This window comes from Mastomys coucha, unplaced genomic scaffold (assembly GCF_008632895.1).
Source record: "Mastomys coucha isolate ucsf_1 unplaced genomic scaffold, UCSF_Mcou_1 pScaffold9, whole genome shotgun sequence".
In the NCBI taxonomy this organism is placed as follows: domain Eukaryota; kingdom Metazoa; phylum Chordata; class Mammalia; order Rodentia; family Muridae; genus Mastomys; species Mastomys coucha.
Window position 1 is genome coordinate 47742141 of NW_022196915.1, and position 27340 is coordinate 47769480.

Here is a 27340-nt window from a genome sequence, read left to right on the forward strand (position 1 = left end):
TCCCTCCACTGACAGCCCACTGTGTTTTGCTGCTCACTCTGTTAGATAGGAGTCCAGACATCTATCCCCGCTGTGCTCAGCTCCTAGTCATGGGGAATGGCAACTGGGATTATAGGTCCCATTGTGGACTACATGCAAAAACACTGCAGGATTTCACAGATGGAAATACGGCCATTTAAAAACCGAAGCTTCTTGCAGTGTGTGATAATACTGGGTCTCGATTGTAAGATTACAAAACCCTTGATCTCCATCTTTGACCTTGCCAGTGGTGGATCTCCTAAGTTCCTTAAGTTTCAGTTTGTAGATGAAGATCATGTCTTTGCTGTAAGCTGTCATTGGCTAGATTCTCTCCACGTACCTGAAGTGACTCCCCATGACCTTTAGGACATCACAGTACACTCTAACTACACTTTCCTATCCATGTTAAATGAACGTCAATTCAAAACATTACACTAGTGTCTCAAGACCACAAGACGTGGTTAAGCAAACATTTCCCCCATTTGTTTAATGAGGAGACAGCCACAGAGAGGCAGCAATATATATTTATAGCATAGGACTGGTAAAGCACGGGGCCCAGGCTTCCCGATTTGCCACATCCCTGGGCTCTGTTTTTCCTGCACTGGGCTTTGCAAGTAGTCTCTGCTAACTGTCCCTGGTGCAAGCCTAGGACATAGCTGAGGGAGCGGGTAACCATGCACCTCCACTGCGCTAGTGACATAGGACACACACACACACACACACACACACACACACACACGCGCGTGAAGTGGAAATGTAAGGGTTCTTTGGAGAGTCAGTTGTGTCGGATGGTGTTTTGCTGGGGCAAACACATGAAGGAGTGTTTTCCTGAAGTGGACACAGGTGAAAGGTTAAAGGAAGACTTGTGAAGGAACGTTTCACTGAAGCAGACACAGGAGAGGATGTTCTGCTAAAAAAACGAACAAACAAAATAACAAACAAACAAAAACATGTGAAAGGACACCTGATGAAGGATTCTTTACTGACAACACACATGTATTAGTCCGCCTTACATTGCGTAGGTGAGCTGTATTTGTCAGGACTCTGTGGACTCTGGCTGATGGTTGCATGTGCTGAGGCAAGACACGTGCTGAGTGAGGCAGGGCACATGGGGAGGACATGTGATGTTAGGAGAGTATAAATAGGACTCGACAGAGTGACGGAGACAGAGCTTGGCTTGCTGGTACAGCTAGCTGTGCAACGCTTGTGTGTCTGTGTCTTTGCTGATCTTCGCTTCTCTGAGAGAGACACAGCCGAGAACTCCTGGCGTTCCTCCTGGTCCCTCCTGCTGACTGACAGAGGCTGAGACCTGGCCGTCTCTGCTAGATCGTCCCTCCGCTTCTGATTCCTGTTTGCTATCCCGACTACTGAACCGGACTGCTGGGGTATCCGTGAAGTGTTTGCTAGTGACTGGAGCTGCTGCTGCCTGCTGCCCTGTGAACTGAACTGCCAGATTTCCAGACAACACAGACGGGAGTTGCTTCAAAGCACATTTCTAAACAGGTCCACTTCCCTCATGTCCTTTCTGTTCTACCACCTCTGGTGGGTGTTGGGCAAAAAGGGAGGTTAAAGCATTTAATCATTAAAAATAGGATTTGAAAAAATTAAAGTTACACACAGGAAGCAGGAGCATAAGTATACATAGCTACTTTCAGACTCCAAAATGACGTTATGATGGAGCGGCTTAAAAAGACTTTGTGAACCATTGCCTTATTTGAACATAGAAACAAGGTCCCGATCTGTGCGATGTGCAATTGCACTGCACAACTGCAATCAGCTAATACTGATGGATTGTGGGAAGCCTGGAATGTCTGCTTTCCCACTGACTGAAGTCAAGCTTTCCACTCCTATTAATAAAGAAAGTTCTACAAATCATGGTGTAGGATGAATCTGTTATACTATCTTTCTGGATTTGAGTCCCAGATAGGAACCTTACTGTAGCTGACCTTTGGGAAAGAAATCATTTTTCCTTGTTCATCTTATTTTGCACTAAATTCTGTGCAAGCAAACACGGTGCTCTGGGCAACAACAGAGGACAGATGTCATTTACAAACAACCCCTGTGATGCCCGTGCTGGGAAATGCCGTGTCACTAGGAAATGGAAAATGTGATGCTGTCTGTGGTGCTTTTTCACCAATGGCAATAAGGAGTGTCTTGTGCCAGTGTAGGAGAGTGAGCCCACTAGGAATGAGTATAACCTTCCCTGGCCTTGTCCCCGACCACACTGTCTGTGCTGTGCCTTTCATCATGGCTCACTACAAACCAGCAGAAGGTTAGCACACTGACGTCCTGGTGGGATCGCGCTCAGACGCCTCATCAGAGTAAATAGCTCCATAATAGAACTCACCACTCCATCACTACTCTGTAAGATGATATCCATCTGAGAAAGGGCCTCCAATTTCCCAGCGTGAGCTTTAATGTGAACCCCCCTTGGGGCATCCATGCTTAGACTCCGAGTTGGTGATTCTAACCTGAAATGAGAAAAAAAAAAAAAAAATTAAGTTGCCTTTACATATGGAACTTGAAGCCAAGGAGGGAGGAAAAGCACTTTGCAAAAATCAACAAAATGGGGGGCTAGGTGAATGGCTCAATGGTTAAGAGCACAGGCTGCTCTTGCAGAGGATCCAGGTTCAATTTCCAGCACCTACATGGTGGCTCACAGTTCTCTGTATCTGAAGCTGTAGGGGATCCAGAACTGCATGCCTGCGGTTCAGAGACGAACATGCAAGTAAAACACTCATACACATAAAATAAAAATAAATCTAAAAAAATAAAAAATAAACAGAACAGACAGGTGTGTCAGCATTTTTGAGACTGAAGCAGGAGGATCATGAGTTTGAGGCCAACCTGAGCCACATAGGAAGACACTATTTTAAAAAAATAAGCCAAATAAGCATGTTGGTAAAATTAAATAAATATTTCCAAGGACACAAAAAAGGGGAAAAATGTAAAAGCAACACTGATGCAAAATGGAGCTTGGACGGAAAGGGTCTTCTAAATTTTTATATTTGTGAAGAGATGTGTTGACTTAAAAACTTGGTTAGAAAGTCATTTTCTTTGTGCATATGAAAATTCCCAGCACAATCACTAGAAATAGAATCATGGGATGAAATATGGGTGGGAGAACAAGGAAAGGCCAGCTTATCCAGAAAAGGGTGAGAAAGAAGAAAGAACCAGAACAGAAAATAAAACGCAGGGTGGCTGATGACTGAGTGCCAGCATGGAGTGTCAGCCATTGCAGCAAGTACAATAAGTACGGCTAAATTCACCCATTAATTCATGAGTATTCCTGTGATGGCTGGTCTCAACTGTCAACCTGAGGTTCACAGTCATCTGGCAGGTTGGACTCTGAGCAGACCTGTGGGATTATCTTGATTAAGTTAATTGAGGAGGCGAGACCTACTCACTAGTCACAACCATTCCCTGGTATGGTGGTTTGAATATGCTTGGCCCAGGAAGTGGCATTATTAGGAGGTGTGGCCTTGTTGGAGTGGGTGTGGCCATACTGGAGTGGGTGTGGCCTTGTTAGGATGGGTGTGGCCTTATTGGAGGTAGTGAGTCACTGTGGGGTGGGCTTTGAGGCTCCTAAGCTCAAGCTCCAACCAATGCAGAAGAGACCCTCCTCCTAGCTGTCTGCAGAAGAGTCTTCTGTCTGCCTTCAGATCAGGACATAGAACTCTCAGCTCTTCCACTACCAGGTCTGCCAGCATCAATGCCATGCTTCCTACCATGCTGATAATGGCCTGAACCTCTGAAACTGTAAGAGTTTCCGTTACAAGAGTTGCCTTGGTCGTGGCGTCTCTCCACAGCAATGCAAACCCTAAGGCTTGGGTCCAAGGCTGTACACAAAGGATTAAGTCAGCTGAGCATAGGAATTCATCCCTCTCCATATCCTCATTGTGGGTCGGTGTAATCAGACCAACTCCTTCAGGCAACTGACTTCCCAGACTAGGAGCTGAAATAAAGCTCTTCTTGATTTTGTCAGGATATTTGATCACAGAAACAAGACAAGAAACAACATCATGACTACATATGATCCCCCTTCTCATGGTGCCTTCTAGGTGGTCCACCGTGTCAAGATGAGGCTGAATAACTCTTTCCGAGCCACCAGTACTTGGGGACTAAAAGAGATAGAAGAAGCCAAAAACTTTTCAGTCTCTCTTAAGAAGATGATGCCTGTCCACATGTCTGGAAGCCCTTAAATAAAAAAGGTAAGAAGCCCAATGTTCCGTGCTTTGTTATTATGTGTGTGGTGCAACGCAGACACCCACATATTGGTGCCACTGGAAATTAGTATGGAGCTTCTTGAAAAAAGAGCATCTACATGAGCCAGCTACCATGCACCTCGGTGTATACCCAAAGGACCCTGTCAGCACACTACAGAGATACTTAAACAGCCATGTTTATTGCCACACTGTTTACAGGAGGCAAAATACATAACCATCCCTATCAACAGATGAATAAAGAAAATGTGCTACACATTTACAACGGGGAACTGTGAAGAATGTAATTATTCAACTGTAAAGAGTGAAATTTTGGCATTGGCAGGAATAGAGATAGAACTGAGACCATCGAGTTAAGAGACTCAGAAAGACGGTGATCGTGTTTTCAATCAAGACATGAACAGTCGAAGCAGGGGATGCTGGGAGAGGATGGGGAGGACAAACAAGGAAATTGAGGGGAAAATAAAGACAAAATGTTTTCTATTGTGTTTTATATCATGTGCAATCATTCTATCTGTATGGTACAAAGCAGAAGGAAACTATTTCAGGAGAGAGCCTGGCCGGGAGGGGAGGAGGAGGAGAAATAAAGGGTAAATATTAACAAAGTACATTGGGATAGATGATAAAATGTCATAATTAAACTTGTTATTTTGTTTTCTTCCTTTTCTTTTATTGAAAATAGATTGTTATACAATATATTCTGATAATGGTTCCCTCCCAAGTCTTCCAAGAATTCCCCCACCTTCCTGCCATTGGCACCCACACACTCACTCTCTCACAAGAATCCCCCCACCTTCCTGCCATTGGTACCCACACTTTCTCTCACAATAATCCCCCCACCTTCCTGCCATTGACACCAGTGCATGCTCTCTCTCTCTCTCTCACTAGGAAAAAAATGGCAACTAAGGAATAATAACAAAACAAAACAAACTGAATAGAACAAAACAGATCCAAATGAGCTTAAAAGGCATGGAATGCACACTTGAACACAGAGACACCTTGACTTTCTCGAAATGAGGGACTGTGACCTAGAACTGTGAGCTAAATAAACCTTTCCTCCCTAAAGTCGCTTTTCTTGGGATATTTTTATCACAGAAGCAGAAACAAAACTGATCCAGTAAGCCAACAGGTTTACCTTTAATTCTGAGACAAGTGGCAACATTCACTTTAAAGCAAATCTCTAAAATTTCTATCTTATTTTAAAATATTTTAATGAATTATTTTTATACAATTGTCTTAGTCAGGGTTTCTATTCCTGCACAACATCATGACCAAGAAGCAAGTTGGGGAGGAAAGGGTTTATTTGGCTTACTTCCACATGGCTGTTCATCACCAAAGGAAGTCAGGACTGGAACTCAAGCAGGTCAGGAAGCAGGAGCTGATGCAGAGGCCATGGAGGGATGTTCTTTACTGGCTTGCTTCTCCTGGCTTGCTCAGCCTGCTCTCTTATAGAGCCCAAGACCTCCAGCCCAGGGATGGCACCACCCACAAGGGGCTCTACCCCCTTGATCACTAATTGAGAAAATGCCCCACAGCTGTACCCAATGGAGGCACTTCCTCAACTGAAGCTCCCTCCTGTGATAACTCCAGCCTGTGTCAAGTTGACACACAAAACTAGCCAGTTACCTTTAATTCTGAGACAAATGGCAACATTCACTTTAAAGCAAATCTCTAAAATTTCTATCTTATTTTAAAATATTTTAATGAATTATTTTCGTACAATGTTGGCTAATTTTATGCCTTAAGAAAGTATTCTTCATCCTCCATGATAAAATTCTTTAGCATTGATCTTATGACCCTTTATAAAAGTAATGAACATTAAGACACTTCAATAATCATCACTATAGATTTTTGTTACAAATGTCTCTAGATGAATAAAATGTTGAGATAGTATTGAAAGGTTAGTTTGGCTAAGGGACTAGGATTATCCATGTACAGTGAAGAATACAGTCAGATACTTTATCAGAATATAACACAAATGGCCTCTAGCTCACTTCTGATAAAATCCTTGTGCCTGTCTAAAACCTCATGATCCATATTTACTGTGTGCATTTCTGTTGTGTTCTTGTGTTCTGAACACCCACCAGAATCACCCACTAAACTCTGTGTGCAGCATTTTAGGGCACCATTAGCTTGTAGAAACATTTCTCTTCCATATTTACTAGCTGGTGCCAAAGGGCTTATGACCCCATGGTCAGGTTACTACAGCAATGACCTCATGTGGTAGTTCCGATTTTCTGTTACTTTTTCCTCTCTGATAAAATACTTGAAACAAGCAACTTAAAAGAGGAAGGATTTCTTTTGGCTCGCAGTTTGGGGAGGTGCAGTCCATCATGGTGGGGACAGCATGGCGGCAAGCACTCTGTGATGCTGAAGTTTGGGATGGTTTGCTCACACCTTGGCAGGTCAAGAACCTGGTTATAACCCGTGTAGCCCTAACTATTCCTAATAACCAGGCCGCACCTCCTGAAGGCTTTATACCTCCCCCAAACAATGCCACTAACTGGGGAGCAACTGCCCAAATACATAAGTCTGTGGGGGACATTCTGCATTCTAATTATTATAATAGACCATTTATTTAAAAAATATTATTTGGTCTTTGACACAAAAATGTATTAAAATTAACAGTGAGTCTAGCAGCCTAGAATGGCAGATATACTCTGTAAGAGCAATAAAATTATTCAGTCACCATGCACAAATACATCAACAGTTGAGGGCCTTAGGCCAAGGGAAACAGTCACAAAAGGAGAAACACAGTTTATTCTTCTTACACGAAGTGCATAGAAGTGGAAAGTAGTGTTGCATTTACCAGGACTGAGGTGGGGAGGGGAGGATGAAGGGGGTGGAATCTCAGTTCAAAGAGAGAAGAGCTCTGGAAGCAGACTACAGCCGCCACGGTTCAAAAACAGTTGGGATGATGTAATGCCACTAAACTACACACTAAACATGGCTAAGTGGGTAAATTGTACATGATATGCATTTTACCATAGGTACTAAAGCTTTCTAAATGTTTTGCAAATATGAATTTATCCCGTACTTGCTTTTATAACATTATTTCCTTAGTGAGTAATATATGTGTATATGTATGTGCACACACAGAAACACACATATGTACCCACACACCCAGGCATGCACCTGCAATTGGAATTAACATTTGAAGAATGCTTATTTCAAATTTTCAAGGTCTATATGGGACACTGTACTCTTCTGTGAGGCTTTGAATTTTTTTAAGGTGGAGTAGGGACGGATCAGAAGGGACTCCCCTCAGAGGGAAGAATTTGTTCAAAAGCCTGGGATGGGAAGGGGTAGTAAATGTTCACATCTGGGAGGGATGTGAGGGAGAAGAGGATGGCCAGGCCCAGCCCTACCCCTGTAGGGCCCTGCGTGCACCCATCATAACCATGGCGGATGCGGAAGCAACAGAGTATTTAAAAAAGTGTCCATTGAGCAATGTTCCTCTGACAGGAGTGTGAGGACCAGGCTCCTACTGTCCTCTGGAGCCTGAACAGAGGCAGTGGGGACAAGAGAGAAAGCGCATGAAGCCACATCAAAGTTCAGATCCAACAAGACTTTGGACTTGCCGTGGGTTCTAATAAGCAATAAGCAGTTAGGTATATAAAAGTAAAGCCGACCAATGCAGTAGGAGTGAGGCGGGTACCACGTGAGCCTGCCTCACTGCTTGCTATAAGACCGTTTGTTTATATTGAGTAAACTCTTACCTAAGGTCTTGAAATGGGTCAGCTCTGACAAGAGGTGTCTCCACTGAGTGTTCAAAAATAGCTCCTTCTGGCCCTAAAAGAAAGCCCAGAGATGTGTCAGGAACAAAAGTACAAGTAGCATAAGCCAAATTAACAGCCAGTCTAGCCAGGAGATGAGCATCCCTAATCCCAGAATCCAGAGCTTTTGAGAATTGGCTTAGCCATCAAGAGTGGAAAAAAATCCCAACTCATATCCTACGTTTAGCTGTTGTTGGAGACCGGAGTTCACTTTTTAAGTCTTTATGCTGTGGAGCTTGCTCACCTAAGTAACAAGCAATGCTGGCTGGAAAGCCATGCAGTGGTTAGAGCACAGCTACTTAACAGCCTTAGGGCAGCGGGGCAGACTGGCTCAGGGCGATCAGTGCGAGCCTTGCGATAACAGTCACATGTGACACACGAAGTGTGCAGGTTAGGATTCACACAAAGCAGCAGGGCAGACGGTGTCCAGTGCATGAGAATAAATAAACACTGTGCGGTCACAGAAGATCCTCAGGGCAACGCTAATCTACTGTTTGGGTTATGCACAGAATTAAGCAGTACTGCTTCGTCTGTGTACAACCACTACGGTATATCCAGTGGGTTCTTTATCCACTAGGTTCTGCCAGGCCAAAGTTCAGCCCCTCCCTAGGTCTCACTCATACCTAGACTCCCCAATTGACTGGGCCCCATCCCAGGTTCAGGACACTCCTCTGCCTCGACCTCACCTCTAACCAGGCCCCACACACTGTTTAGGCCACACCCTACCTGGGCCACACCCTGCCTAGGCCACACCCCTGCCTAAGCCACACCCTGCCTAGGCCACACCCCTGCCTAAGCCACACCCTGCCTAGGCCACATTCTTTCCTAGGCCACACACTGCTTGGGCCACACCCCTGCCTAGGCCACACCCTGCCTGGCCACACCTCTGCCTAGGCCATACCCCTGCCTAGGCCACACACCCTTGTACCAATTTCTGTCCTAGTTTGTTTTCTACTGTTTTGATAAATACTATAACCAAAAGCAACATGGGGGGAAAAGGTTTATTTTAGCTTACAGGTTCAGGTCTTATCAGTGATGGCTGCCTAGGAAGTGGTTAGAAATGCAATCTTGAGTCCTATACCAAACCTTCTTGTTTATGATTTAGACGTGAAATACTTCCCCAGGCTCGTGTGTTTCATTGCTAGGTCTCTAGTAATGGGGAGGTTGTGGAACCTTTAAGAGGCTGGTCTAGCTAGAGGAGGTGGGTTGCTAGGGGCAGGCCTTGGAGCTCATTGCTCTTCTTATTTCTGGTCTCTCTCTGTTTTCTGAACCTCTGAGACATGTAAAGCCGTGCTGGGCTATGAGCCACAGAAAGCAAGCAGGTTCAGCCTCCATGCCTTCTCTCCCACAAGGGACTGTCTCTCCTGACCTGTGAGCCAGAACAAGACTTTCCCCCTCCAGGTGCTTCTGGCAGATTCTTCGTTATGGTGACAAGAAAAGTAACAGCGACACCACTGAGAGAAATTCCAGGAACAAGTACACACACAGCAAGCCCATGAGGCTCTGGTACATGCAGGTCACTTACACTGCAACTGCCCATCAGCTTCCATATCTGTTTCACTTACAGCGCTATAGCCTGACAGAAGCCCTGGGCTAGGGAGTGGCTCATTCTCTGTAAAGGATGGCTGAGTCTGATGGAATCCACACTTTTCTCTACATTTTAATATGAATGCCCTGCAGTGCAGTGATCTTTTCCCAAGAGCTTTGCCGACTTGGCAAACATTCTTCTTGATTCACCAGCAAGAGTAGATTGGCCATACCAACACACTCTGACACATCAGGAGGCAGACCTACTAACCACTTACATGCAGCTAGGACAGAAATGGCAGCAAGGTCAAGAAAGCCAATGCTTCCTATACAGGTGGCCCTGAGTTTATAAGGTGCTATGCTCCAATAACCATGTCATAAACTGATAATATCCCAAGTGGAAGATACATCGAATCTACCCAACATAACAACCGTGCCATCACTGAGGCGGTTCAGTCATATGTGATCCAAGGGCTGACTAGCAGGTGTAGCATTGGCCACTGTAGCTGTCCAGCCATAAGAATGGGACCACATAGTGCTAGGCCAGGAAAATATCCACATTAAAACTTCCAGTTACTTCCTGCTAACTTTCCGTGTGTCATGTCTCCATCATTATAAGGTAGACAAGTTGAACCATTTGGGCCAATGGGTTCTATGTCAGATACTTAGCTACTTGCTCTTTGACTTGTTAAGCAGTAAGTGTACCTGTGTATATGCATGTGTGCATATGTATGACTGTGTGTGCTTGTGTACATGTGTGTGTGTGTGTGTGTGTGTGTGTGTGTGTACACATCTCACCATGTAGCCCAAGTCTCAAATTCATGCTCTTCTACCACTGCCTACTGAGTGTTGGAACTACAGGCACATTCCCCCCGCCACACACACACACACACACTCCTGCTTTAATTTATTATCATTGGTTTCCTAGTATCTTTTTAGAAAAAAAAGGAAGCCAGGACACTGTTTTTGTGACAAAGGCTGAAACATTTGGTTGTCACTTTACATATGCTTGGGAATGGTGCATATGTTACATAAATATATATATATATATATATATATATATATATATATATATATGAGGGTTGAATCTACTTCCTGGTAACACTGTGAGAGAATAATGCTACTGCAGGCTTTCAACTCATGCAGAAAAATTCAGGAAGTGGATTAATCACACCTGTCTGCTTGTATCTCTAGTCTCCCAGAAGCATAGCAAGTGAATTTACAACAGGTTCTGAAAATGTTTTTCATAGAATGTTTTTCTGCTGAAGGCGAGCCCAGTGGATGCTCAATTCCACTTTTAACTCAACCAGAGGAGAAGCTGTTGTGTAGACACATGGGCTAGTCAAGTACCTGGCATAAAAGGAATAATGCCAGATGTGGACGATACAGAGAGATCTGTAAGCCACTGGCTACAGTGACTGGAAAGAGATAAAGGAGAGAGAAGGTGGGTGAAGCTCCCACCCACCTTCTCATCCTTCAGATACAAACAGAATGTCAAAAGAAAGGCAGGAAGATGTTAACGCAGCCAACCGCCTTTCCTTAGCAGGGTGCAGAGCAGAGCTGAGAACGAAGACTTAGCTGCCCCTGGCTGGCTCCACAGACCTGTAACCCGCAGTCTGCCTGTGCCGACCACAACGCCCTGCTCCTCGGCGGTGAACAGAGGCTTGCCATCTTCAGAACTGATCTGAAAGTGCTGGCTCTGGACATCTACCATCTGGGCATCTGAAAGACCAATCCACACAGCATATCAGATGTGTTTACTGTAAGCCCCATTGATTCCCTGGTTTACAACTCTTTTGTCACCCACTACCAAACAATGCACTTCCATATGTGTACCAGGGCACTCACTCCATAACATTCCTCCTACGATAATAATACATAAATCCCCAAAAAAGGTTTTGGTGACAGATATAGTTAGGAATTTAAGTTCACAATTTGCTCAATTTTCTTTTTCTTAAGAAAATCTGGTTTTACTCTTTGATAAATGTGGTTTGAATAGGTATGCTGCCCCACATAGACTCATGTGTTTGAATGCTTGGCCCATAGAGAATGGCACTATTAGGAGGTGTGGCATTCTTGGAAGAAGTGTGTCACTGTGGGGGCAGGCACTGAGCATCTCCTATGCTCAAGCTATGCCCTGTGTGGCACACAGTTGCCTGCAGATCAAGACGTAGATCTCCCATCTCCTCCAGCACCATGTCTGCCTGCATGCTGCCATGCTTCTGGTCAGGATACTGGACTAAACTTCTGAAACTGGAAGCCAGCCACAATGAAATGCTTTCCTTTATAAGAGCTGCTGTGGTCATGGTGTCTCTCCACAGCAATAAAACCCAAACTAAGACAATAATTATTTAGGCTTTCTTCTACCCAGAGATTCAGGCTTACTAACATCTCTTATATGTGGTATATTAGTATTGATTCATATTGAATAAAAAAAATAACATTTCCTGACAAAAATAGTTAGGAAAATATAGGGCAACTTATTTGATGTAGGCTCACTGCTTCCTTCATGCAAGAACAATAGAATGCACTCACTGGGCATAGATCTACTCATTTCCGTGAAAGACACATTGGGTAAACCGGAAGGTAGCCACAGAGCCATCTCTCTAGCTCCCTTACATCCTGGGGACAATGCAGAGCGGGATCATCCTTCTCTTTATTGTCAGAGTGAAAATGGACTCCTTTTGATTTTCTTCCCCCACACACCCTCTTCAGCAGTTCTTTCTGACCATTGCAGTTGCTAGTCTTGTCTTCCTGTCAAATCTGGACGTTTTGTGGCAGTGTTTAAGAATCCTTGAGTGACAGCACATAAGTGGCTTCTTGGCCCATCTGTGGCACTCAATGCAACGTTGGGCATTTCAGTTTCAGGCTTCTCAGAACAGCACTGAGTTTGTCCCCATTCATAAGGTGGGTTTCTGGAATCCTTCCTGGTTTAGACCTCAACAAGAGCTAAGAATGGTGGTCCCTCTATGAGGGTAGAGGCCAGCCTCTTGGCAAGTTCTTGCTTCTTCATGGAAGAGTGAAGCATCTCCACAGAACCAGTGCGCATCCCACTCTGCCCCAACACCGGTACTTTCATCAATTCTCTGCCATTTTCTCAACTTCCAGAAATTCCCCTCTGGGATGTGATGTTTAGCCTCCCCCTTCTCCATATGTGGCACTCTTCCTTCTACAAAGACCTCAGAAGTGTTGCCTCAAAATTTGTTCTGTGTCAAAATTTGTGGGATTTGGTGCTTAGAAGAGCGGGTTCAAGCTCTAGCAGGGGCTGTCACAACACTGGTGTGTTTTCCCATGGGTCACTCTCAGAAAATTAATTTGCTATTTGTTTTGTTGCTGCAACGAAATACCCAACAGAAGCAAGAAAGGTTTATTCTGGCTTCTGGTTCTAGGAGGTTGTGGCAGGAACTAGTTTAGGGAAGGAGCAAGAGGCACTGGTCACACTGCATTAGCAGGCAGGACAGAGAGAGCAAACAGAGAGAGAGGCTTGACTGTAAAAAACCAAGTTCATTCACAGTGACCCACTCTCTTCCACCACCTTCCAAAACAGGGTCACCAACTGGGGACCGAGTGTTAAAACTCATCAGTCTATGGGGGACATGTTCCATTCAAACCACACCAGAGTCATTTGTGGTCCCAGCGATATCTCTTCATAGTGCTGATTCTTTCTGTCGTGACTCCCCATGGCTTGACCCCTTCCTGTCCCCATAAAACTGACAAGGCCATCCTGTCCCCTCCTTTTCCCAGGCTGCTTTTTGTCCCCCAACCCATGAGAGGCTGCCCAGCAGTTTGATTCCCCAACAATCTGTCTTTCCACCCACAGAATGGTCTAGTTTGGTGTTTTCACTGATAACTGTTAGCAGCTGAGATAAAAACACTTTCTAGGAGGGAGGATTTCTAGCCCCAAAGTGAATAGGAATTCCACTGGAAGAGCAACAGAGTTCACTAACCTGGACCTTTGGGACTATCAGAGAACCAAAGAATGTACACGGACTGGACCTAGGCCTCCCCACTCATATGTAGAAGATGTGCAGCTTGGCCTTCATGTGGGTCCTGAACAACTGGAATGGGGGATCTCCCAAAAGCTGTTGCCTGTATATGGGATATGTTCTACTAGCTGGGCTGCCTTGATAGACTCATTGGGAGAAGAAACACCCGGCTCAGAGAAAGGGATGGAGATAGGGGAAGGATTGTGGGAGGGAGTGACGGGAGGGGGAGCAGTGAGTGAGATGTACTTAGTGAATAAGAAAAGACAAATAAATTAAACAAACAAACAAACACTTTCAGTGAGAAACTTTTTGTAACTCCTGACCGTTTCTTGGAGGTGGGAATGGGAATCACATGTGGCAAAAGACAGAGTGCCATCATTGCAGGACACAGAAGGAGGGCCAAGGCAGACACAGTGACAGAAAGGAGCTAATCTGGGTGCTTCCTAGCTGACTGTTCTCTAGCTCCCAGAATTTGAAAAGATTCCCCTTTCGTCTATAAACATAGAAACTATTGTGTTGTGGCTGAGGAGGACTGCTCAGTGGGCAAAGCATTCGCCTGCAAACGGAAGGACCAGAGAGCCCTGGCACCCGTGTAAACGATGGTGGGCGTGGCAGCCCACCTGCGGTCTCAGTACTCAGCAGGCAGGGATGAGGGAACCCTGGATCCAGCAAGCTGGCCAGCCAGGCTAGCCAAATCGCTAGCCTAGAATCGCTCTAGGTTCAAGTGAGAGACCCCGTCCCCATGTTTAAAGTGGAAGGCGATAGAAAAAGACACCCAATGTCCACCTGTGGCCTCACACATAGTGCGCATGGAAGACATGACTACACATGTCCTCCAGCACACATGTGGAAACACATCCACACATGCATGCTCAGTGCACACACATACAGCTGCAATGTTCCCCTTGGGGGAAGGGGATGAGTGTGAGCAAAATATATTTTATGCTAGTCTCCAAGAACTAATCTTTAAAAACATGTAATTAAGAAATTTTGTTGTATATGTATTCCTTTCTGTATTAATACATAAGATTGTTTTCCATTAAATGTTCCTCACAGACTATAAAAAAAGAAAAAACTCCTCTTCTGAACATCCATTTTCCCTCCTATAAAGCACAGGTATTTCATCAATATCCAAACTCCCTGAGAAATCACATTAAGAAAACAAGAACAAGCAAATAACTAAGCAACTTTTAAGGGTCAGGAAAGATTTCCCTATCCCTTATGTGTTAGTACATATTTCCTGTGTTGTTGTTATTTGACCACATATGGAATCCAGGACAGGCACATTCAACAAACAGAGTGGGTGAGAAAAGTGAACAACGCCCCTCAAACATTTGAAGCCAGCAGCTGATTAAGGAATTTAAAGAATGATGTTTGGAGGCTGCAGTGGGGACCTAGCATTTGCCTAATTGGAGACCAAATGGCTGCTTTTGAAAACTACAACCAAGTGGATGGGAGCTGGGGAAAGCTGGATGCTCTGTAAGCTGCAGTCACTGTGCCCTGTGCAAATGATGGGAGGAGACACACTGGAAATGGGGGGGGGGCGGTGAGGGGGGAGAGTGGAGAATGGACCAAGGGTGGTAGGGTAGGAAAGGGCATGGGGGAAGGGGAGGAAGAGGGGGATAATAAGAGAGAAAGGGGGAACGGGACAAGAAGGGGTGGAGAGAGTGGATACACCTCTGGCTCTGGGCCAAGGCCTCTGCTCTCTTGGGCCTAGCTAACTTGGTCACTGGCAGATATATAGTCTTTTGAATATAATATTCTATCTCTAGCACTAACCTTCGCAGGTCTCTATTGCCTGGAACTGAAATAGCTTTGATCAAAATATCAGGAGCTGGGGATGTACTCAATGTGTAAACCACTTGCCATGCACTCAATGAGGACCCCAGTCCCCAGCTAGCATCAATGTAAAAGCTGGGTACAGCAACTCATGCATGTGACCCCAATGTGACCCCATGGAGCCAAGGAAATTCCAGAACTAACTGACCCTGCAGTCTAACAGAATGGGTGAGCTCCAGGCCCAGTCAGAGACCTTGTCCTCAACTGAGGAAGACAGCAGCATACACAAAAAGCACACGTGTGCTCACACAAGCAACCTCTGCCTCTTGGTGCTAACTGTTCTCGATGAACAACGTGAAAGCTAAAGGCTCATGTCTTACTTCTTCTAAATAAGCTTGCAGTTCTTAGAAAGAAGCCTCCATCTGTCCAGCACCATCCATGGACCTGGAGCAAGTGAATGGCTGTGAGGATGGCAGACTCACCCACTTTCACCCGGCCTGTGACCTCCCCTTCTGAGTTTCGAGCACTGACTGTCACGTTCTGACTTGACTGCAGAAGTAGAGATGAGTCCTGGAAAGGATTTACAAAATTAACAGCCTACACCTTTATATTTGCATATAGTTTATATTTACACTTTCCATATCATTACACACACACATACACACATTTTGCTAATGTATAGGATCTCAGTGACATATATATGTAAAAAAAGAGCATTTATAAAACCTCAGACTTAACATTATTTTTAGGGTATAAATATGTTAACTTTTAAAAATAGGTTATAACAATCCTTCGAGTTTATAATCCTTTAAATTTGAAAGTGCCGCTCCTAACATGTTAATTAGTTCTCCAGGCAAACAGGTTCTAATGAGCATTGTACCTTTGCCAAGCCAGGCATGGCCTTTGTTGTCAGTGTTACTTATATTGGAGGCATTTATAGGGGAGAAATCAGAGAATGGTTAGATAGTCTACAAGAAATACCACACTGCTTACTGTCAAAGTGCCAAGGTTTCTCACAATAAAACAAAGAGCCGGACACAGAAGGACAAGTACCACAGGGGCCCTCAGCTGTGTGGTCACTTAGGGGATGGGGAGAGTGGAGGAGGTTATTAATGGGTGAGAGTTACAGTTCAACAAGAACCAGATGCGGGGGGGGGGGGGGGGGGGGGTGCTATGGAGCAGCAGTTAACAGTGTAACACAGTTCACATTATAACAGTTCTGCATTGCACATTTCAAAAAGCTAGAAGTCACTAATTTTCATGTTTCCACTATAAAGAAATGATAAATTTTGGAGAAAAAAATGTTTGACCTGGTTTAAACATTACCCAGTGTATATATATGTTGAAAACACCCCAGCATACTCTTTAAAATGTAAGCTTTGAAGAGGTGAGATATCTCAGTAGATTAAAAGGCTTCTTGTGCATGCCTGGACACCTGACTTCCATTCCCACATCCCATCATGGAGGCAGAGCGACAACTGCTAAAAATTGTCTCCTGCTGCACACACAGAGAGTGAATACAATTTTTGAGAAATACGTAATGTGTATTTCCTGGTGCTTCATGAGTGCGTGCTTGAGAGAAGGGCCATCACAACTGTGCTAACTCAAGTCCTGATGCTTGTGAAGTAGGCTGGTTACCAACAGAGCCATCCCCCAGCCCCACACACTGCTCTAGAGTGCTATGAAGCCAGCATTAGAAGCCAGAATCATGTTCATGAAAAAGACGTTCCTTCAGCTCAGCACTGTAGATCAGTATTGAATGGTAAACTCTTCAGACTGACGAGGAAGCTCGTCCTCTAGGATTTCAGAGAATTCCACTCCCTAGAAACACATAACTAACACATTGGTTTCTGAGGGGCAGATCTGTTCTGCACACATTAGTGTTGTTACAAACTGCTGCGCACAGCCAAGTTATGATCACTGTTTCTTTATGTTATGTCCTGGCTGGCATCGATGTCACATTGTGAGCCCTTAATATGTGGTTGGTTTTCTCACTTACTTTCTTTAGATGTAGTCCCTGTTCTTCTTAAAGCATTCTGGAAATGGCAGCCTGATAAAACATAACTGAAGTTGTTCATTCTAGAAGGTTCCATTTGCTATGCTCTATTTACCTGACTTTGGTCGCCAGGTCCTGAGGGATGACTTGGAAAAGCTGGGAGAATGAGCTCTCATATTTTAATTTATTTAGGCCTCACTTTCTAACCAAAACGTGTGCTAATTTTCCTTGTCCTCATCCAGCAGTGTTCTTCACACTTCCAAATATGTATTTCAAGCAGTATAACATTTCCTACTCTGGTTAATGTAAGTACACTGCAGCAATCTGCTCAGATCTGATCCATGCATGAATCAGCCACAGTTACAGATCATCTGCATGTGCTCCCCCAGCCAGCAAGACTCCTAGAAGTAATATGACACAGCCCTGGGTAAGACTTCACCTAAGTTCTGCCCACCCTAGAACTTCCCCTTTGTGTCAGTGCTGACTATGACTCTTTTTTTTTCATCGTCTGACAAAGGCATTACTGACAATTTTCCATTACAGTTAGTCAAAAAAAATAAAATAAAATATATAAAAAAAATACAGAATACAGCAGACAGAATCTCATACACAGGAAACATAACAGAGTTTCTTCTTATAAAAAAACAAAATTTCCCCCGAAATCTAAGAACTTAGTTTTAGCAGTAGACAGGATGCCACCAAATGAACCACAAAAACCCAGCAGAGAATTCAAACCAAGGGATAAGGTAGGAAGAGAAGGAGCAGATTTTTAAAATAAACAGCTGGAAAACACAGGTGTGGGCTAGGCCGTGTCTCTTACTATAACTATCACCATGTGCTCTTCCTCTAACTTGCCCAATGTCCTGCCCTTAGACGCACCCACCGGCAAGCTGATCACCCCCCGCCCCCACCCCCGCAGCCTGCTTCTGCTTCAAATAGGAGACTAGGTTCCTGAGAAGCCGCCTCTGTAGGCCTGGCTCCACCACGGGCATCCCCTCGGCGCCAGGCCCACTGGGGGTTGACTGGATGGCTAGGAGCACAGCACAACCGTTAGGGCTCCCCTGTTTGATGCGACGGGTGACCTCGTCCAGCTTGGGCTGATCCAGTCGAAGATGCTGGGCAATCTTTAGCTGGGTCAGCTTGCTGCCAGAAGTGTGGTCTTTGAGGAGGCCACTGATAACTCCCTGGTCCCCCCCAAGGATGTGCATAGATGTTGGAAAGCAGCTGTTTTTCAACACTAGAAGCCCATTCCAAGCCAGCTGCAGTGTCTCGGCATACTCTGACAGAGTCTTCAGCTTTCTGGTCTCGTGTTTTGGCTCTTCAAGAGTCTTGGGCTCTGCCTCAGCGATCCGATGATTATGTTCACTCTGTCTAGTCTTTTCCCCATGGGAAGCTGACTATGATTCTTGAAGGGCTCTAATAGACCAGAGCATGGCCAACATGGCTCTGGCAGGCCTTGCCCTTCCACCATTCGCTCTGCCTTGCTAAACTGTTACAAGATTACATTCTAAAGCTAGCCACCAAGGTCTAGTCCCTTATGTGGCCACTTCCTCCCTCTGAGGCTGACCACCAGGTTCCAGCTCTCAAAGCACTGAAGCCTAGCAATCAAAAGACCCCATTGGCTCGCTCACCTAATTAACTGACTTACTGAAAACAATCACAAATAAGTGCACTACCGATGCAGAATAGTCATTGTCCATACTCAGTGCTGAGGTACTGATCCATAATAGCTCTTCATATAACTTTCTCATTTTATTTTCTCATCATTGCTTTGTCTACATTTACATGGGAGGACTTGCCAGCATCTAAGTCCATGCCCAACAGTCACCCTTCTTCAGGGGTGAGAGCCCTCATTCTAGTTCACCCAAGACAAGAGTAAGCATTAGCACCAGGTCCTCTGTGTATATATTATGGCTGTCAGTTTAGAACTTTTATGGGACTCTGGGTGTGTGAATGAATAGGTCTCTAATTCTTGTGATTTCCCTTGGGGCTCTTTTCCCTCTGTTGGCTTGCCTTGTTCAACTTCATTGTGGTGGCTTTGTTTTATTTATTATGTTTTTTTTTAAATTAAAGTTGTTAAAATTGGGGGGGGGGGGGCTATGCTGTCCTCTTCTCCTTCTGGAACAAGTACGTTTCCTTTTGCTGAGAACCTGGTCTTGGGGTGTATTGTGCTGATACCAGTCCTTGCAAGTCCCATTCTGCAGCTGGTAGGACACCCTAGTGAATGTCCTGACTGATCTTTGGGAAGAGCTTTACTCGGTCTCTGGGATCCCTTTTCTGGTTCCATGGAGGCTTTTCAAGTTCATGATTGTTTCACAGTGACTGGTGTGAAGCTGCTAATGGTGATTCTCAGAGACCCACAATCCTCTAAGCAGCACAGCTAATGCAGAATGTCTGTGTGACTAGAGTTTCTCCCAAGATCCTCAGAGAGCCCTGAGTGTCACGAATCGGGGCTGTTCAGCTGCTTGCACCAGTGGAGGGATGGTCAGTTGTTCTGGGTAAAGATGTTTTTAATCCTAAATTACATTATTTTTTTAATGGGATAACTTGCTGAGGCTACTAAACTCAGAGAAGAAGCATTTAAGAACAAAATCTTTATAGCTTGTATTCTGTAAAGTCTACGGTCCAATAGCACATTATTAGATATAACATACCAGGAATGTGTGTACACACCTACTTGCTAAAAATCCCCTCTGAAAAACAGAATTTTTGTGCTTAACCATTACTTATTTTTCACAGATTGTATGAAATACAATCTTCTTACCACTCTTGAGCGTATTTCTTTGACGTACAGCGGAAATAAAAATTCTGACTCCCCTTCCAGGCGAAGTCCATCTGCTGTAACGTGCAAGTGACCCATTCCTATCTGGTAAAGAAAAGAGACAGGAAGTTTCCATTATTTTACTTTTTGCTTCTTTTCAATTAACTAAAATTACACATGCATCTTCATACATTCCTTCCATTTTTCTGTATTTCTCCTAAATGTCTATTTGAAACTTTAGTTGTTTATATCCAATATTTATTTTAAAAATCTTTTTTGTAAGTCTCAAACTCTATTTGAAAGATGCATATAACATTTAATGAACCATTTTATAATAAACACCTAAGTCCTATGACCACATTGAAATAAATAAAATCTTACTGTAACTCTTTAATTTTAAGGACATGGATGATTGATTGATCTATTGATTGTATGTGGCCACATATGTGACATGGCATCTGTGTAGAGATCAGAGGACATTTTACAGAAGCTGGCTCTCTCCCTTGATCATGTGGGTCCCAGGAATCAAACTTAGGCTTGGTCAGTCCCTTTGCCTACTGAGCATCCCTCCACATGGAGAGCAGAGGATGCCTTGAGAGGATGTGTAAAGAACAGAAGTACTGAGTGAATGTGTATGTGTGGTAGCCACTTCAAGAACCCAATGCCACAGACAGACCTATGGGAGGGTCAAAGCCTTCCTCCAGGCAAGGATCTGTTGACACTGGTGAGCCACCCTCTCTAGTTCACATCCAGATGTTGACAGTGTGCAAAATCTAGCCACTGCAGCTTCCCCTCCCAAATAATTGAGCCTGAGATTTCTCCCCTACTGAGACCTCCTACAGGGACAAGAGAACCCCTCCCCTGTGCAGTGCACAGCAGATCACTGAGTGGGGAGTGGTGTAATTGGTACTGCTCCAGCTGAGTGAGCACAGCTCATCCATCCCAGCTTTCCTGAGCATGTGTCTGTCAGTCTTCATTCCCTCAGCGCCTTAGCCAGGCTTGAAGGTTCAGCCCACAAACGTATATACTTATGCGAACCACAAGCACAATTAGGATTTAATATCCCTCAAGACATTCTAACTATCCTTTTAAGGCTACATGTTCACTGTGTTCTTGATGAAATAAATATTTATTGGAGAACTTTAACTGAGAAGCACTTTCAGGAAGAGAGAAGTCTGTGTTCCAGGGGCTGAATTCCCCAAGTCTACAGTCACAAAGGGTCAGTAAGACAAAGACAAAGCCGTGGAGATCATGGCGACCACTGTGTTGTTAAACCGGCTGGGGTACCTCAGCTTCATTCCCTGTGCTTTCCTGGCCACACTGGACCATTCTCCCTTCAGTGTCAATAGCCTTGGAAAGAGCATATTACAGGCTCATTTCCATGTTCTGAAGCACAGTGCTGGATGATGGTCATCATTGGGGTCATCCTCACCCCACCATCCTTCTCATTCATTCCACCCAAGAATTCAGAACAGGCCTCCACGTTGACTGCATGAGCATTATCAATTTATTTCCCCACACTTCTCCAAAAAGCTCAGAACAGAGGGCAGCAGCCTCGCTGTGGAGATCTGAGTGGGGAAAGTCTAGGAGAATCCATGATTAGTCTTTATGATTAGTGAGGCTTCATGACCTGAGACAGGAGCACTGTGTCAGGGATGAGCAGTCCCGATGCCCTCATCCTCCTGAACACTTGATAGACATACAAGTCATGTTATGGAGTAAATATCTCTCAGTAGATTTCAGAAGGAACTCCTTAAAGAATATAGGCTTTGTCTTCTACAGTGTTAGAGATAGTTATATGTCAGTTTACAGGTGTCTACCTCTGCTTTTTAGCCGTTGCATAGTACCCCATAGTATGAATGCAACATCTCCTTATTGTTTTTATTGTTCGAGAACTTCACACATGCATACTGCATTTGATAAAATCTACCCCTCTCTATCCCTCTCTCTCCCACTCCTCCTCTACTTTTCCCTCCTAACTTCATGTTCTCATAGAAGACTTTAATCTATGATTTTACTTAAAGAATAGGAGTAATTCTGGATTGTATAAAAATAGAGCAGTTATCCCAGTGCATTTGCAAAGAGACCCAGGAGTGTTTGAGGAAGGACGTGGTATGGTCCAGTCAGTATCCTATTACTTTAATAGAATATAGATCACAGACTTCTTGTAACATCCTGGATTAGACAGCAGGCCTGAAAAAACCCCGAGTAATTTTGTGGTATCAACCTAGCACAAAATGTGTGTCACTTCTTAATGTTTCATGGCTATATACACATTTGCTCCTGAAAAGGTCATCTAACCTTTCGTTTCTATTCATGCTTGAGAATCAAAAAAAATATATTTATTGAGTACCTAATTGCATTACACTAGAATAATGATAAGGAAGCAAAAAGTATAATGTCCTATTAATTCCATTTTTGTGGCAAAATGGAATATAACAGTAATATAGACAATTAAAAGTATATTGGAGTATCTGGGAACTGCATTGTGAGACTTAGCTGGGCTAAAGTCTTCAGGGAATTTTGTTTAATGGAATGTGAAAGATAAACTGTGTCATAGATTATACATAGAAAACAGACTTGAGACTCTTAACAGCCCAAAGTACAAAGAAAGCCTGGTGTGTGAGCTGGGTTCTGAGTTCAGGCCTGATATCACTCCTGCACAAAGAAAGCCTGGTGTGTGAGCTGGGTTCTGAGTTCAGGCCTGATACCACTCCTGAAAGGAAAAGCCAGTAGCTCGGGCAGCTGTCCGTGGTGCCTTGGCCTTCCTTTATCTTTATAACACGGTTACTAAGAGGACAGAGGATGTCAGCTGGCAAGTTGAAGACACAGGATGTAACAAAGAGCCTGGTGCTATTTGTATCATCAGACACCAGTGATCACCAGGTTTGCACTGGTGACCCCAGAAATGATGATACATACATACCTGCTGCATATGGTGAGGTTTATCTCTCTCCCCCAGACTCAGCCTTGAGGATATCCTGTCCCCTTAGACAGGATGGCATTTGCCAGACACAGTCTGTTCTCTGTTTCAATCCCATCCTGGTAGCAGTAACACTTAAATCAAAACTTTCAATCTGGTATTTAGACTAAAAGCACTCATAAGCTATAATACTCTTTAGAAAGACATCAATAGTCTGGGAAGAAACCAAGATGATAGTTAAAACTCCAGAGTGCCATAGCTTTCTTTTAATCATAGTTTCCATTCATTGGAAGGCAAATGAGGAGAAGAGGCAGAGAGTCTATGGTGTCCATGTCAGACCAACAGCAGGGGATGACAGTCAGGCCAGGCATCGTACAGGCAGAGTGGAGGAGGGCAGGCCATTCTCCAGTGCCAGCACAGTCCTGGGAAAATGCCATCAGATTAGTGTCAAAGGACTGCTAAATGGGGCCATCACCCAGGTTAGATAATTTAGTGAAGAATCAAGAACTTAGGGGCTGAGCATTCAGTTCAGTGCCTGGCATGTGCAAAGCCCTGGGTTTGTCCCCAGCATAAAGGAAGGAAATAAAAAAAGAAGGTGACAAGGGAAGGAGGGATCACTCCCTCTGTCTCTGATCTAGGTTGCACCCCATTGCCTCTTCTTCTTCCCTTGCAGGCACTGACTGACACAGTGCCTCCTCCTTGGCCAGTTTCATCAGGTGCCCATCTCCAGCTGAAGGCATTGCAGTGGGCAAAGGAGCCTTAACATATCCCAGTGAACAAGCCATTAAAATGTGATCTGTGGACTAATTTTCATACAATTATTGCCATGAGATTTTCAAAACACAACTCACTACCCCCCTTACAAAGACAAAGTTCTAGTTATAAAATATGGAACATCCTGACATTTTAGGAACAATTAAGAGTTTGTCATGATTCTTGTCTTTCAAGTTTAATGAAGGAGCAAAGATTGACAGAGGAATATAATTCCAATAGCTCATATGCCACCTCTTCTATTGGATGAAGCAAAGCATAGGCCTGCTCACACCAGGGCCTCACCCTCCAGGTTACAGGGGTGTAACCCAGCAGGTAGACGCCATGGAGACATCTTAGAATTTTGCCAAGTAAGTTATTAAGAAGGAAATAAAGGTATTTAAAAGTAAAGAATTGTAACAATGTAAAGGCATTTAGTGGCTATTATAACCATCTAGTTGATTTTATAGTTCTGTGCAGATAATCATTAGGATTCAATACAGAATTTGTATAGTAATAAAGCAACAAATGTTTTACGTGATTAGGAATCTGGGTCCACAAAAATAAGAAACCAATACTTAACTGAAACCCAAGAGGAAAATATATGGGCATAAAATCATCAGTTTTCTACAAGGAAGCACCAAGAATCATTTGTTAGGTCAAGTGCCTTAGGAAAGAGAAGCTGTGGTGATTTGACTGAGCCGGCCCAACAGGCTCAGGAAGTGGAATCCTTGGTCCTCGGCCAGTAGGTGGCAGTCTTTGAAGAAGTTTAGAGAGTGTGCACTGGGGGTGGGCTTTGAGTGGCCTTCACTTCCAGTTCACTCTCTCTGTCTGCTGTTGAAGACGTGAGCTCCTGGTTTCCTGTTCTGGCTACCACATCTGCCTGCTGCCACGCTTTCCCACCATATATCCTTCTGGAACTATAAACCCAAATAAACTGTTCCTTCTATAAGTTATCTTTTTTATCTCAGCAATAGAAAAGGAACTGAGGCAGAAGCGAGGGGCACTGAGGTAAAATTTTCACTTGAGCTTTCTCGTGGAGTCAGCACAACTTTTTTTTATTTTTGAGAGTTTTGATTTTTACTGCATCTCCTGTTGACACATTCTAAAACATGTCATCACACCTCTGAAGGGACACACAGTTATTGCAAAGAGTCCCAGGGGGCCCTCTGAGGGGCTTCAATCACATCAATATAGAAGAGGCTTTGGCTTGACATGTGCTAGAGAACGGAAGGACCTAGTTATCCCCCCACTACTGTTGATCACGGAGAGAATGGCTCGGTGCTGTACCAGGTTCCATCACAAGATGAGGTCCATCAGTGCTCATTCCCCCACCACACCCCACGTGCTCACTGGAGAGAATGAGTATCAGTTGAAATATCTAGATTGAAAAATATATCACAGAATATAAAAATACCCTGGGTCTCGAGCTCAGGAAGATCAGTCAAGTCGGAAGGAAATGATGCGGTCTTGCTCACAACTTCAGCTGCTTTGACTCAGCAGCAACATCATTGAAGGCCATCAGGACACTTACAATGACATCCATGTTGGTGTGTAGGATCTGAGTTACCCAGAGGCAGGAAAGGTTCCTGCATTAGAACAATCAGTGGCCAATCAGTGCCATTGCAACACCAAGGTAGAAGATTTCAATTCCAAAGAGATTTTTGAGAGAAGTGAGTGGGATTTTAGAAGAAACACAGAGATGATTTGGGGGGGTGGGGTGCTGGGGGTTGACTTCAAATTTTCATGCACATGGGGTAAGTGCTCTCCACTGAGCTGAATTTCCATGCCAAACACACAGACACTTTGGGCTTTTTGAGACAGTCTCATGTTGCCTAGGGTGTCCTTGAACTTACTATACTTTGAGCTCCATATCCTCCTGCCTCTTCCCACTATGTTCTGGGCTTACATGTGTGCACCACCATGCCTGGCTCAACTGTAGTGTCTGGACCCTCTCCCAGGGTCACCATACACTCACCAAAGCCTAGGGTCAGCTGCAAGCCCAGAGTCAGTTGCATATCTACATTTTTTTCTGAGTTTTAAATTCTTTCCAAATTATGCCATCTTAGATTAAAAAAAAATCATCACGATGTCATCTAATTCAATTCCCACTTGGGAAGAATTATCAACTACTTAATGGCTCTTATCTAATGAAATGCCCATAGAGGCTTCTAAAAATGCTGCACTCTGCCGCCCAGTGATAGAGCCTTAATCGAACAGTTCTTGATGGCAGATCTTCAGTTGCTACACACTAACAGAAATTAGTTTCAAATCCTTGTAAGAATGAATCCGCCTTTTAGAAAGAGAAATGTCACCCATTACAACAATAAATGACAGCAAACACAACTAGCCAATGGCGTATTTTATAGAAATATAAACTTAATAACATTTGACATTATAATTCTCTTTTGATTATTTATATATCCCTTTCCCCAATAAAAATGCCCCCCAGATTTAATTTTCAAGGTTAGTATAGTTAGCTTAGCATCTTATTTTGATATAGTTATATTCATTAAATGCTGTAAAATAATCCTGAATGAGAAAATATCAGTGACTGTAAAGTTTTAAAAGTTTCCACCATAAAAATTATCTTGCACTAACAGGGGTGGGGGTGGGGGTGGGGGCAGGTATGGGTACAGACACTGGAACTCAGGGCCACATATATGCAGGCCAGCACTGTACCCCTGAGCTACAAGCCTAGGCACACACTGTCTTTTTTAATGTCCATTTCCCTAGTTGGCTTATATGTTATAACTACCATGGAATCTTCTAGCATCTCAGGGATCAGCATCAGTTGTGACATTTCTCAAGTATTTGCAATCAACAGTAATTGTGTGCCCTGGTGTTATAGGAAATTTTAATTGTAAGGGTTGAATGTGTGAGGTGCTATGATTTGAGTCCCTCAGAAGGCAGAAACTAGGCTCAGCCTTACCAGGCTCCGTTCACTTCTCACAGTTACTGTGTTCACATCTCCTATATTCTGTCCTTTTCAATTGTCAGTATTCTCTGTTACCCTTTGTGACTTCATTCTGATAGTTATTTGTCACCTTGAAAACACAAAGTTTTCTGAGAAGAGAGACCCTCAATTGAGAAAATGGCTCCACTAGATGGAGCTGTACGTAAGCTTGTGGGGGAGTTTCTCAATCAGTGATTGATATGGGAGGTCCCAGCCCTTTTCCAGCAGTGACAACCCTTAAAGGTTGGCCTAGATAGTATAAGAAAATTGGACATAGTACTACCAGAGGACCCAGCTATACCACTCCTGGGCATATATCCAGAAGATGCTCCAACATGCAATAAGGATACATGCTCCATTATGTTCATAGCAGCCTTATTTATAACAGCCAGAAACTGGAAACCCAGATGTCCCTCAACAGAGGAGTAGATACAGAAAATGTGGTACATTTATGCAATGGAGTACTACTCAGCTATTAAAAACAATGAATTTATGAAATTCTTAGGGAAATGGATGGACCTGGAGAATATCATCCTGAGTGAGCTAACCCAATCACAAAAGAATACCCATGGTATGCACTCTCTGATAAGTGGATATTAGCCCAGAAGCTCAGAAAACCCAAAATACAATCCACAAACCACAAGA

General features: G+C 43.9%; 1 protein-coding gene across 9 annotated transcripts in view; it reads right to left on the reverse strand.

Moving 5' to 3' along the window:
- Window positions 1-27340, reverse strand: part of Sgcg (sarcoglycan gamma) — a 59155-nt gene that overhangs the window by 2088 nt on the left and 29727 nt on the right. For 4 of the 9 annotated variants that reach the window (XM_031362355.1, XM_031362358.1, XM_031362356.1 and 1 more), the window contains 6 exons: window positions 20070-20171; window positions 15792-15879; window positions 11147-11266; window positions 7961-8033; window positions 2366-2489; window positions 1049-1459 (listed from right to left, as the gene is read on the reverse strand). In XM_031362355.1, coding sequence (XP_031218215.1) covers window positions 1208-1459; window positions 2366-2489; window positions 7961-8033; window positions 11147-11266; window positions 15792-15879; window positions 20070-20171 — 759 coding nt within the window. In that variant the 3' untranslated portion in view covers window positions 1049-1207. Of the gene's footprint in view, window positions 1-1041; window positions 1460-2365; window positions 2490-7960; window positions 8034-11146; window positions 11267-15791; window positions 15880-20069; window positions 20172-27340 lie in introns of those variants that run through there. The other 5 variants (XM_031362359.1, XM_031362360.1, XM_031362363.1 and 2 more) reach the window with 3 other exon arrangements.